The sequence below is a fragment of the Electrophorus electricus genome, chromosome 13 (genome assembly GCF_013358815.1).
Source record: "Electrophorus electricus isolate fEleEle1 chromosome 13, fEleEle1.pri, whole genome shotgun sequence".
In the NCBI taxonomy this organism is placed as follows: domain Eukaryota; kingdom Metazoa; phylum Chordata; class Actinopteri; order Gymnotiformes; family Gymnotidae; genus Electrophorus; species Electrophorus electricus.
In genome coordinates this window covers 5,248,570-5,261,809 of record NC_049547.1, presented here as the reverse complement: position 1 = coordinate 5,261,809, position 13,240 = coordinate 5,248,570, and the positions used below count along the sequence as shown (strand labels likewise).

The following is a 13,240-nucleotide window of genomic DNA, read 5'->3' as shown; positions in this document are numbered from 1 at the left end:
CACACACACACACACACACACACACACACACACACACACTCAATAACTCAAAAACACAACCCCCACCCTATTGCAACTACGCTTTAAAGTACAACTGGTCCATGGGATCTATTAGTTATATTTAGAATTATTTATTTTCTTGCAGCCTGTGCTTCCTCTAGCAGGAGTTAATTTAGTTGCTTGTTCCTCTGAAACCTTCAAAGATTTGAATTTAAAAAAATAAATAAAACATTGTAGCATCAGTGAAGAGGAGTCTCAAGACACCATCTTAATTCAAAATGAACACGCTCTTTATTTAAAAAGTGCAACAGCAAAGGTGAAAAGACCATAACTCATTGGAAAGATGGGCGAGAACAACCAAAAGACAAACACAATACAAAGATGACATACTCCTAACCACTAGCTGAACTAAAAGAGACACGACCAAACCAAACACACATATATAAATAAACAATTTTTACTAAACATGGAAACATAAAATTTTAACTAAATAAAACTGCGCAGAGGTGCATGGCATTATGGGAGTCCTCACCATGCCCCTTTCAGCTTCCCCTGATGAGCCCATTGTCCATGAGAATGCCACAATATCCTGCTCAATCAGTTTATGTCCTTTAGGAAAAAGGAAAGGAAAGAGAGAGAGAGGTCCTCCTCTACCCCTCTTCAAAGGCTTGAAGTAGTCTGTCCAACACACTTTTTAATAACTATTTGTCAAAGTAGAAAATATGACTATTTATCTGTTTGGTATCCTTCACTTGTTTAAACTTGTTTAATGTTATATAGCTATCTGAGTGAAAAATATATACGTTGAAATGATTTCAGAATAAAATCTTTGAACAAATTCTCGCTATTTGATTAATTAATCAATTATTAACATTAATTGAAAGCAAAGTAGTTCTGTATTAAAGTCACCTGTTTGTAATTTGCAATTTGTTAGAATACTTGTAACAAATAGAAGCTAATACCACACATACATAAAAGGTACAGCCATGCAACACTAATGAGTAAAACCCAGACTATTTGCTAATAAATCATCAGGGCTGGGTAGTAGAATAATACATGTAACAGCCATACATTATTAGAATTGATAAAATATTTCTGTTCACCCCCCCAAAAAGCAATTAGAATTCACGTATAGTTTAATATGGTAAATACCAGCTGGATTTCATTTAATAATAAATAGATAAACAATAAATAAAAAATCCAATTATGTATGCATACACAATAATCTGCTATGAGCATACTCAGAAGTACCCTATCAATGCTATTGAATGTTAACTAGCTAATGCACTAGATGATTACCCCAATGTTTGGATGGTAGGCCATTCATGTGCATATGTTATTTTCTGGTTCTTTTTTTAGCTTTCTGTTCCTGTATGTGAAGTTTTTGTTTTTATCCCTAAACCATTTTTGCCCTCTTCAATACAGTAAGTTATCTGAGACCACAGAATATCCGAACTGTTTAATGATGGATGATCGCTATTAAAAAATATTTTAAGGTAAAAACTTTGTTTATTCTGGTCTCACTTTTGACAGGGACTTGCCACCTAGCTTATTATGGTCTGCGTCTCGCATTGAATCTCACCTGGTCTTAGACTTGGAATTGGACTTGTACTTGATTAGTTATGGTTTTGGACTTTAGTTTTGCCCACAGTAATTTTGAACACAATGCAAGTAATCAGTAATCTGTACCAGAATATACATTAACAGTACCAAATCTTTTAAAGCAGTAAAAATGTTTTGCAAAGTTACTTCAAGTTCTGCACAGCATCTATAAAGTCAACACCAACTAAAATTCACTGTGTTACATGAGTGGGAAAAAATATTTTACTGCCTGGCAAACTAATGGTTTGTTATCATCACATTTTTAACAAACATTGTGTTTCAGCCTGCACTTTTTCTGTTGGCTCAAAAATAGTGTGTACTCTCATTGAAATACACATGTATACAGGCACCAATCAGCTCTGTAGGGACACAGAAAAAGTCCCTGCCTGGTTGGCAGAGATCAGACTCCATCATGTTTCATCTTGCCAGCAGTCATGGGAATATCAGCCACAGTGGTGCAGGTGTGCAGGCGGGACACACGGCCTGAGGTGGTTGAGCTGCTCTGAGCCCGATGCTGCCCCCCTCTGTGGAATCTGCGTCGGCACAGGTAGGACAGGAACTTGTCATGCAGGGAAGCGTAAATGAAGGGGTTGAAGCACGCTGAGCTCATTGCCAGCAAATGGCAGGAGACCTGGACCACATTGACATGGCTCTTGCTCAGGATTGTGAAGTCAGTGTCCAGGTCACGGATGAGGTTGACCACTTGCAGGGGGAGCCAAGAGAAGGCAAAACACAGCACAGACACCATCAGCAGACGAATGTCTTGCCCCTCTTACGACCCCATTTCTCTTGGTTTGAGGGGGTTGCAGCTACGAGGTCAGGCGTCACCCTGTACTGAAGGTGGCAAGAGATGGCACAGTAGGATATGGACACGGCTGCGAGAGGGACAAAATAGGAGAGGAGCAGAAAGAAGCAAGAGTAGATGAAGCGTCCGAGCTCCTGTTCTTGCCAGAACTCCTCGCACACAGCCATGTGGTGGCCTGTGGCGCTCAGATCCAGGTACACCGTGTGGAGAGCAGCAGGTGTAGACATGGCCAGGGCACAGAGCCATATGCTCACCACTAACCCTGCTCGGAAGTGACATCCTCCACGGTGGCGAATGGGGTAGGCGACCACGACATAGCGGTCCACGGCGATGGCTGTCAGGGACAGAACCGCAGCAAAGACGGTAGCTGTCTGCATAAGTGTCACAAAATGGCACAGGAAATGGCCAAAGACCCAGCCGTGCTCATCGAAGGCGTAGAATGCAGTCAGGGGTACACAGAAGAGGCACATCACCAAGTCGGCCAGGGCCAGGTTTCCAATCAGGAAGTTGGTCGTGCTGTGAAGCTTTCTGTTCAGTCCAATGAGGAAAAGGAGGAAGAGATTTCCTGAGCAGGCGACCAGGACCAACATTGCATAAAGAGGGACAAAGATTGGCTTTAGCTCCATCAGAAGGTCCAGCCCACTGAAGGAGGAGGTGAATGGGGAGGGGGGAGCAGATACGGTGAATGTTGCGTTCTTCCAAGATCTATTCAGGAGATCATCCATATTCATCGTAGTATGTGGTGCACAGCTATGAGAAAGTGTGCAGAAGAATATTAAGAGTTGAAATTAAAATATAGAGTACATTAAAAAATGCATGGTTTTACCATGTTATTGGATTAAAGAAAGTCATGAGCAATGAAGAGGTCAGGTGTTAAATGGATGACTGACAAAGAGGTCATTTATGGTTCTCAAAAGCAAAGCCCTTATAAACTGCTTCAATTACAAAATGGATTAGATTGAACACAGCTGCTGGCAAAATTAAATGACTTTACTACTAAATTCCCAGAGGGAGCATGTTCCAGTGTTATTTAGCAATTATTTCAGTGATGCACAGTAAACATTGTTAAATAATTTTGTGAATGGAGTGTGCTTTATAATGATGTGCTTCACACTGCTTAATGGTAGGTCTAAGAATAAGTCTTACTCTTTTCCATCATTTCAGCAAGCCCATGTGCATTAGTCATAGCAGGAACCCCTTTGTTATGAAATTCTATGAATGGTCAAATGGTACCTTGCTTGTGAATTGGTAATCGTTGCCATTCCAAATGGCTAACGCTTGACTTCTTTACTAGACATATTGGTTAGACATGTGCCTGAGACTTCTCCTGAAAGGGCTATAAAAGCCTTTCATATCATGTGTGCAATTTTTGAAGTTGAACTGCTCATTGCCAGGTGCAAGAGAATATGGTTCCACAGAGAACTCCAGGGCCTTTTAGCTTTCATTCAGACATTCCACTTCTCTGCCCAAACCAAAGACAATGAACATTCCATTGTTAGAATAATTATTCTACTCAAGGCTGCATCTCCTACAGAAGTGGTTGAAATGGTTCATAAAGATGACTGCCGAATCAACATTTCTTTGTTCAGATAATAGCTGTTAATCTAAGCACATTTATCAAATGGTTCTTTCTTGATTTTGGAGTTAAATACACATGACATTTTAGAGTGTGGCTAATTAAAAAAAGACCTGAGGATTATGCTGTTGGAGAGCCCTGCTATACTCAAAAATGACAAAGAGTAATATAATAGTATTAGAATTAAGATGCAGAAGCCCTTTTAAAAACTGCTGGAATGAGTATTGCTTAATTAAATAATAGTTAATTCAAATATTTGTATTAATACATATATTTATACTTCTACGGGCAATGGTGCACCTTTAAGAACGTTTAATGTTTTGTTTGATAAGCATATCATTAATTTTCATAGGCAATGAACAAGTGTTTGTGTGTTTGAAAAATTAAAGATGTTAAAATATTTTGTCATAATCTGTGTAAGATTGTTCAGGTGGCCACATAACATTAGTATTAGGATTACATTAAGATTTTCATTAAGTGGTCTATTATAGCCTAGTCAGAGATAAACATCAAACTTATTTGCGTTTTCTGTGCATTCTAGAATACATAGTATTCTATTCTATGTATTCTATATAGGTTAAGCGGAAAAGTTACCTTCTTTGAAGAGTTGATTACATCTTCAGTGATACGAAGACAAGATCAGTACAAAGCAAAGTGGTATTCATTTGAAGGGTATTTCATTAAAATCCGACAAAACCCTCTGTGAAAACAGGTCCTTCGTCGCAAACGACTCTTCACGTCGGTCTACACAAGTGAGACAAGGGAATTGAAAATGGATAGCCTACCTTCGCATTGCTCTACGTCAGTGAGCTGGGAGGTGAGCAAGAAGCAACGTATTTGATCTTTACATATTTAGAATTATGGCTTTCAAATCACTTTCTGTAAATCCGACCCATGGGTAGTCTTAAAGGACAGTAAACAACAAGTATAACGATGCACCAAATTTCCTATTAATGTCAATTCGTTGTAAGTGTAGTCGTATCCTTTTGAATTAAAATGTCATTTGAGGTTTAAATATTTCAAATTTACGCAGGGCTTCATAATATGCTTCTGTATAAATTTTTGCTCAAATCGTCTATGCTTACAACTTTAAACAAGTCTACTGAACTTATCCATCAAGACGTAACAAAAAAGACAGAACAAACAAACAAAAGCAAATTACACATCACAGGCTAGCCAATCAGGACAGGAAAGCCCAACAATACCTCTCATACATATTCAACAATACTGACATCTACTGGCTGACAGTGGACAAGACAATACCGCCTCAAATGTCAGACAACAATTAGATCCGCATTTTATTTTCTTTTGTAACTACACACTGAATACAAATAGAATCAGCATAAATCACGGAGCGTTTACAACATCGTGCACACCCATTCGGACCTCATTATGTGTAACTCTATAATTGGACTAACAGGTCTGCATGTTGGTGTATTAAGACATGATGGTTCTAAAATATTTGAATGTGAACAAGAAGGAAGACCTCATGGGAAAGATCACACAAGCATGAATGCTTGTTCAAATGTTCCTTAATTCATTGTGCCCTAAAAAACAACAAAAAAAAAAAGAAAAAAGAAAAAGTGAAACATATCACTTTATCAGGAGTGTCAAAATGCAAACATGACTCACATTATGGCCTGATGAGCTATATGGGCAAATGGCATTCCAATCTGACACAAAGGTATCACATGTCAGTAAGAAATCTCCCTCCAAACATGAATCAGAGTTCATGAGTTATGGCAACTTAAACAGGAAAAAAAAGTGCTCAATAAGTTAAGAGCTCAATAACCAATTTGCAGGGCCAAACAAGTGTAACAGCAAGGGGTAATTATAACAATTATGTCTTTCAATAAGTGAAATGTTGATTTACTTTTTTTCTTCAAAATACAGATGAAGATTTAGAAACTAGTTTTTGCTCAAGAGATTCATAGTCATATCTAGTAGCACACTATAAACAGAGGGTTCTCACATTGAATCTCAATTTACTGTCTGCTGGGTATAACAGCCTGTTGGTGGTGAGTAATTTATTTCTCTGGGCTTGAGCTCTCGCTCTCCTCGGGCTCTTCTGCTCGGTGGACAGTGCAAGATGAAGGGCAAGTGGCAGCTCTCTCCCTGCTCTGTGATGGCAGGAGAAGGTACTCCAGCTCCTCCGCGCTGATGGCTACCCGTTCAGGCGACAGCCAGCGTTTTAGCTGTTCTAAAGCACTGCAGTGGTAGAAGAAAGATTTAATGTTTAATTACCATACAAAGCCCATGTCGTCCTGCACACATTTTTTGACAAAAGCTAACAGAATTCCATAGACAAGCCTGATATACAGTACAAAGTCCATAATTGCCACTGGAAAAGTTGTCAAAAGGTAAGATATGAGTATTTAATGATATGAAAATATATATGTAAATGAGAAGAATATATGCAATGAATAAAAGTAAAAGGTCAACTTCCACACTATGCAATTAAAAAAATAAATAAATAAAAAATAAAAGTTTAAATATACATATGCATGGACACAGATAAGCAACCAAATAAGAGTCGCTATAGGAACATCCTATTAATCACACTAGTCCATTCTGTAAATATAAAGAAAATGAAGCCATAGGCAGGTGCCAAGCAGGTATTACACCCACCTATGCTCCTAACCAAGACAATAAGTTGAGGTCCAGGGTAACATACTTTAAAAGAGCCCCCACCCTCCAACACACACACACACACACACACACACACACACACATACACACACACACACATACATACACACACACACACACACATACACACACACACCTCTGATCTACATGTCCTTCTTGAAATAGCTCTGAAGTCTGGGTGTCGTGAAGAAACCTGTCCCAACATTCCTTTTTTGCCTGGGACAAGGAGTGCAGCATTTCCCTTGAAGTGACCTCATTCGTCTGTCCTTTAATTCTCTTCAAACGGTTTTCTGAAAATCCAAACTTTGTATGAAACGAATGAAACACTGAGTACTAACTAGAGTATTAACTATAGTATTAAGGGCAACTACCTAAACTGGCGATGTAAACCTCAGAGTCTGCCATTGGTTCCCACGAGCTGAGAGACATACTGGAAGAGGTGAAGTTGGTCTGTGGGATTTCTTGGGAGAGGGGTTGGAACGAATCTGTGAACTGTGCATCATTTGGTCCATGCTGCTCTGGCAGTGGAAGATTCGAGCATATCTCAGACCACAGTTCTCCACTTGATCGCGTCTCGAAACCTTCAGAGTCATCAATCATTTCTTTGCTAGATTCAAGCTAAAAGCAGAAACAAGTCGCGAGACTCAATACTAACATATCTGGTTAATGTTAAAACACACACGATAAAACAACAGGACTTAATAACTAGCTAGTCATGGTTTCCTAGCTAGCTAGGGCTAGCTAAGGTAGCTAACGCTACCTATGTCTATATCCAACAGTCAAACATGCAAAAACTAACCTTATCCGAAAAAACCCTAAACTTAACATAACTAAACTGCAGCATGCCGTCTTACCTTCAATAGCAGCGAATGCTCTCGAATGTTAGAAACGGTGCCTAGCTGACTAAGAACATGCAATAACAAATGTGTACTTCATCATTACTATTTTTTAGCAGCAAGGCTTTCCTGTGTAAACACGCTAAATAATACAACACATACGCGAGCCCGGCAGGACTTCAATTTGATTGGACAACAAACAAATCAGTCAAAATATCCTTGAATGTGGTTGGGTCAGAATTCGCGTTAAGACTTTTATCTTCCGCGTATATGTTCAAGAGCGTAGCATTGGGTTATGTAGTTGTAGAGGTCTTGTGTAACTAGCATTCGTTTTTATAATGCGTTTTCAACATCAAGAGGCAAATTGAACGGGCAAAAAGCCGTGTTGTGAGGAACACGAATGTGAAAGACGAGTCCAGCAGCTACGTCGACGTGATTCGTGTATTGTTGCTAGTTTACTATATTGCTGCAAAATTGGACGTCTTTGGGAGTGCGTACATAGTAAGGTAGCTAGCTACGCCTCTCATAGAAGGGTTCCTGCAAAAATCGATACTTAAGTTAAAGGCTTTCTGTCTAATTTTCAGTGCATATTCGTCTTGCATACAAACGTTTCATTGCAGTAAAATTCTCTAAGCATTTAGCTGGCTATACAACTCCTGGCTCTTAGATTTGGGTCACCTAGCCAGCTGAGTGTTGCTGGACTTATCTAACCTACCGAGCTAACGAAGCAAATGTCAATGTCGGACTAACTAGTAGTGTGGGGTGCAACGGAGTCTAGGTAGGCACAGTAGCTAATATACTAAATTAGAGGAAGCTGTTCTACAGAATATAATTATATACTCACTTTGGTATTCAATTAAAGTCCTAATAAATTTAAACTTTAATCTCCCCGAACCTGACTACGTGGCATTAAAAAAAGTTTCTTTCACAGCTGTTTATAATGTAATTATGTTTCAGGTTTATACCGAACTCAAGTCATAAACCGTTGTACCTAGTTAAAATATAGTATAGAGTGTAGACTCACCACCCCGTAAAACCTTAACTATTAATTTATATATTTATTTAAAATATGCAGGTTGTCGTGTTCAGGAAATGCAATCTGTGCTCAGGCTGGCTGCAGTGGCAGTCCCTATGGGTTTGCTGCTATCCAGGACAATGGCATGGATATCCAGTGGTAGAACACATCCAGAACTTATAAGCCGTCTGCAAGGTAGGTAGCTAATAAACTGTATTAATAAGCACAATCATGACAATTTCTCTACAACTCTAAATTACATCATCCCCCATTCCTGCTGTTAACAGTGCAGTAAAAATACTCATTTGTTTATTTAACAGAACATGGAGTTATATGTAATGATCGAGTGTTTGAAGCCATGCTTGCCACTGATAGGAGGATCTATTCCAAGGACTACCCTTATGAAGATTCTCCCCAGTCTATAGGTGAGGTTATAAACTAAGAGGCAAGAAATAAATAAGTAAGCAGCATAATTGAAAAGTATTTTCAATTTTCATAGTATTTTTCACCAAAACCAGCTTTCAAAATAATTAGATTTCTTCCTGTTTTCAAAGGATACAAGGCTACCATCAGTGCACCTCATATGGTAAGCAAAGAATATGAACAGGCATTTGAACAAGCTTGTATTACTTGTCATAGTTTGTACAAAAGCAGGGATAACTTTGTTCCTGGGCTAGGGCATAATCAGGATCCAGTAACTGCCCATTGCTGTAATGGGCATGGCATGAGATTTATTTTTTGTAACAAAACATGGAAGAGGTTTGTTTGGAGTCTGATGATGTGTAATTATTTTGTAGCATGCACATGCTTTGGAGATTCTCAGTGACAAGTTAACTGAAGGAGCCTCAGCACTGGATGTTGGTTCAGGGAGTGGTTATCTCACTGCCTGTTTTGCAAGAATGGTAAGCCTCATTAGGTTTTTGCCTTTTAAAAGTGTAATATGTACTTTGCTTACTTTTGTAAATTCTGTCATGGTTAAAACTACTGTTTTAGTACACGAGCATCTGAAATGGTGGTTATGAGATTTTTCTTGGAAAACATTTTAACTCTTTAATAGTTAGAAAAAACATGGTGATGCTGGGTTTTTCTTGAAAGAATATTTGTTAGTCATTAGTTTTATATTTCTCTATCTTCTGTATTCAGGTAGGACCCACTGGGAAAGTAGTGGGAATCGAGCACATAGAAGAACTAGTGCAAGCCTCAGTGAAAAATGTTCAAGCTGATGACCCAGATCTGCTGACCTCTGGACGGATCAAGTTAGTTGGTGAGTGAATAAAGCACTGAATAATATGATTTCTTATTGATATATATTATTTCTTGTGCATCAATCTCCTCCTCAGGCCCAAGGAACAGTTGCTGTGTATTTAACCTTCTCTTCTGACACCTTTTATTATTCATGTCAGCTAAATTTGTTTCAGTTAAATGCAAATCTTCCAGCAGTTCTGTGTTAGAATAAGAGAGATCTTCAGGGCTCTATGGAAGATTTTTACCAATTAGGTTCATTTTGCTATCAAGGCAGAGCTGCCTTCTGAGCAGTTTTGATTACAGATTTTGCATGAGGCATTATTTATCAGGTATTAACATATGTTAGCTTCTTACCATGTGTGTTGCACAATGTGCTTTTTCCAGTTCCATGCATCGCTGTAGTCACACTTAATTAATACTCTGTAAAAATGGAAGACAGCTCAGGTCAAAACCCCTTGATATACATGTGTCCCCAAATTAAAATTCCATTCTTGTTTTTTAAAAAAGGAATAATGGCAAGCATTTTACTCGCACTTTAGGACCTTGATCTAAAAAAACATTTTATGGTTAATAGGTGAGTATTTGCTGAGTTTGGAAGTCCTAATATAACAATTTGGAATTAATATCCAATAATTTTAAATGAATGTTTATGTTCAAAGCATAACACTTTTTATTTATTCTGCATTTAAAAGATATAGTTCAAGTTCAAAGTTCTAAGATATACTTGCTCTTTTAATGCACTGAATGTATTATTGTCTGTACGTAGCATTTTAATTTGTCTCTAAAAAGCCAAAAAGTTGATAGTTACATAAATCAGCCACCACACACAAGCTTGTCCAAGTCTAATGCTGAGACTATTCCTTTCCTCAGTGGGTGATGGCCGGTTAGGGTTTCCAGATGGTGCACCCTATGACGCAATTCATGTTGGGGCAGCAGCACCTATGGTCCCCAAAGCGGTAAGCACTCAAACCAACCAAAAAATAAAACCCTTATTCACAGTAGTACTTTCTTGTCATAAGAGGATTTGTAGAAGAAGGAAGTGCTTAATTTTTGTATTTATAAAGTTTTGAGCCTTGATCAAACAGATTTTTGGTGTGTTGTGCATATTTACTGGGTTGTATGTACAAACTAGCTAAGTAGAATGCCAACTGTCCTTTCTAAATGATTATTAGAAATGTATGACATGTATCTAGCTAACACTGGGTCTTATTCATGAAACCTTTGTACCTATAAGAGCAAACTGTGAGTAAAACGGGCACTCCCAAAACTTTACACCACATTTACATGTGTAAATACTAGTTTTGCTAATAGAATGTCTATTCTGATGAATACCAATTGTTAGTAAATAGGGAGTGCATGCATGCTGATTCACAATAATGCCTATGAATTAAAAATCACTATATAAAGAATATACTAGCCTCACTAATAAACCTATATAATGGCCTTTCAACATTTGTGATAGACATATTAGGAAAAATGACATATTATCAAGTGAAATTTAGTGTTTGGGGTCTATTGAATAGGTACATTATTGTTCACATGGGTGTGTCTGTTCCTAAGAAATGGGAGACGTTCTAGCAAATTAATACAATGCCAACACATTTTGTTTAGTGATCGATGCGATATGCCTCTTTGTAAACCAAAGAAGTTGGCCATTGACTGCATTTAATTGTGCTGTTTTTGACTTTACAACCATTGCGCCTTTTAAAATGGACCTTTATGACTATCAGTATAAGGTTATTAACACAAGACATGTATGCTCTTATATCTTTTCTCCAAGAGCTCAGTTTTTCAAGGTAAAACTAAAAATATAAAGCCTGCAGTATACATTTATGATTATTTATTTTTTATTTCTCAGATGATCAAACCTCATCTGTATCCTACCATGACACATCATTGTTACCTGTTCGCTTAATGGTTGACTTTCACTTTTTCTATAATTTGGTTATTTTATTAGTTACTGCTTGTATGAACATGCAGTGAAGTCAGTTTGCCTTACAGAAAAAAAACCCAAAAACAAACGTGTGGGAATTGCGCATGCTTTATATGTGGCTCGGGACTAAATGTTGTTCATACTTATGACTATGACCTTTCATGAATGTGAACATTCAGGTAAAAACAGGTTTCAAAAATGTTTTGCACATACATTCGTTCTGCTTATGTTCCATGATTGAGACCCATTATCTGCAATTGCAAGTTTAGAAGCGTCCTTTTAACTGAGTTTGAGTATTACTAATATATAATGCAAGTGAGTTAGAAGGGTAGCCAATTATAGGTGCAGGGAATTGACAGGGGTCCTTATTTATCACATATTGGCCACATTTATACTGACATTTTATCAGAGATTTCAAAAGCTCCATTTCAGAAGGATTTCAGCAGCATCCTGTTGACTACTCTCAACTTTTAGCATGTCCTGTAGACATCTCATTGTAATCCATGTATCAACAGCTTCTTGACCAGTTGAAACCAGGTGGAAGGCTGGTTCTGCCTGTAGGTCCAGAGGGTGGGAGCCAGGTTCTAGAGCAGTATGATCGCCAGAGTGATGGCACCTTCCTCAAGAAAGCCCTCATGGGGGTGGTCTACGTTCCACTGACAGACAAACGGCGCCAGTGGGCAGGGTATGTCCCAAAACGACCCCAAACACATTAGTGAACTGATAAAATAATTTTAATATTATTCATAAAGTCTCAGCTCATGCGTCAGAAGGGCTTTTGAATGAAAATCATGACATTCCCTGTCACTTTTAGGGCTGTTCACTGTGCAGAGATTATTTTAACCTAGAGTGCTCTCTCTATCCATTCTCCACTGAAAATCCTTTGACTTAATTTTAACATATATGAACAAAACTAGTCTTTAGATGAAAGCCAAAACCCTGCTGAGTACTCAACAACATTCATGTATGGAAAATATCAGGTAATGCTGAAAGTGAAAAATTAATGATCCAGATAAAATAAAACCTGAATTTAACAACACAAAAGTGTAACAACTTTAATTTGTCTCATCATGTATTTGCATGTGTATGAACATTGTTTTGTTTGTCTCCCCAGCAGTGAACTCTGATGCAGTGTGGTTGCCCCTGCAGGAGATGGCTTTGGTGTTGCAGTGCAGCTAACATTTAGGACACCGCTGGCTTATCGCCTCTACTTGCCGATTAGCAACATTAGTGACGCACCTGGCAGGCACATTTTCAGCTTTATCTAAACTCATGTTTATTAACTAAAACAAGGGTTTACATTTAACCATTGATGGATGATACATGGTTTCCCTCTTCTGCTCTAAAATGGTTGAGACCTTTTTAAAGGTGTGGTGAAAAGGTTAAACATCTTTCTTTGTTATTTTGAGTTGTAAAGCAGTCAAAGGTGATCAATAACTACCTAGAGCATTAATGTATTCTTTATGACTGCTGTGACATTTAACTGCAAAAGTTATATAAAACTTGTGTATTTAATTTTTATTAATAATGCCTTTTAATGAATAAAAAATGCTTACGCAGTGCTATGTCCAAATTGATA

General features: G+C 38.0%; 3 protein-coding genes across 7 annotated transcripts; 1 reads left to right on the top strand and 2 right to left on the bottom strand.

The window, feature by feature from the left end:
- Positions 1-2,002: 2,002 nt before the first annotated feature.
- prlh2r (prolactin releasing hormone 2 receptor) lies at positions 2,003-3,132 on the bottom strand. The gene is given in 2 exon segments (XM_027008906.2): positions 2,003-2,358; positions 2,361-3,132. Coding segments are annotated over 2 exon segments (1,128 nt in total).
- Positions 3,133-5,255: 2,123 nt separating this feature from the next.
- On the bottom strand, positions 5,256-7,604 carry ccdc32 (coiled-coil domain containing 32). The gene is made up of 4 exons (XM_027008875.2): positions 7,487-7,604; positions 7,004-7,250; positions 6,769-6,922; positions 5,256-6,191 (listed from the first exon to the last, which is right to left on the bottom strand). The coding sequence occupies exons 2-4, from the start codon at positions 7,230-7,232 to the stop codon at positions 6,011-6,013; spliced, it is 564 nt and encodes a 187-aa protein (XP_026864676.2). The 5' UTR covers positions 7,233-7,250; positions 7,487-7,604; the 3' UTR covers positions 5,256-6,010.
- Positions 7,605-7,743: 139 nt separating this feature from the next.
- On the top strand, positions 7,744-13,238 carry pcmtl (l-isoaspartyl protein carboxyl methyltransferase, like). Of its 5 annotated transcripts, none has more exons than XM_027008842.2 (9): positions 7,744-7,974; positions 8,578-8,678; positions 8,804-8,908; positions 9,038-9,069; positions 9,281-9,385; positions 9,627-9,747; positions 10,599-10,684; positions 12,177-12,346; positions 12,776-13,238. In XM_027008842.2, the coding sequence occupies exons 2-9, from the start codon at positions 8,600-8,602 to the stop codon at positions 12,786-12,788; spliced, it is 711 nt and encodes a 236-aa protein (XP_026864643.1). In that variant the 5' UTR covers positions 7,744-7,974; positions 8,578-8,599; the 3' UTR covers positions 12,789-13,238. The 5 variants fall into 5 exon arrangements, with proteins under 5 accessions (XP_026864643.1, XP_026864640.1, XP_026864642.1 ...); XM_027008839.2 differs by having other exon boundaries at positions 8,544-8,678; XM_027008841.2 differs by having other exon boundaries at positions 7,744-8,246.
- Positions 13,239-13,240: the final 2 nt, after the last annotated feature.

Excerpts from the sequence above, each read along its gene's own strand:
- ccdc32 (XM_027008875.2), bottom strand. The coding sequence starts at position 7,232 with ATGATTGATGACTCTGAAGGTTTCGAGACGCGATCAAGTGGAGAACTG. Across the intron at positions 6,923-7,003 it reads GGTTTACATCGCCAGTTTAG|AAAACCGTTTGAAGAGAATT; the intron begins GTAGTTGCCCTT and ends TTGGATTTTCAG. Across the intron at positions 6,192-6,768 it reads GAAGGACATGTAGATCAGAG|TGCTTTAGAACAGCTAAAAC; the intron begins GTGTGTGTGTGT and ends CTACCACTGCAG.
- pcmtl (XM_027008839.2), top strand. The coding sequence starts at position 8,561 with ATGCAATCTGTGCTCAGGCTGGCTGCAGTGGCAGTCCCTATGGGTTTG. Across the intron at positions 8,679-8,803 it reads ACTTATAAGCCGTCTGCAAG|AACATGGAGTTATATGTAAT; the intron begins GTAGGTAGCTAA and ends TTTATTTAACAG. Across the intron at positions 8,909-9,037 it reads AGATTCTCCCCAGTCTATAG|GATACAAGGCTACCATCAGT; the intron begins GTGAGGTTATAA and ends CTGTTTTCAAAG.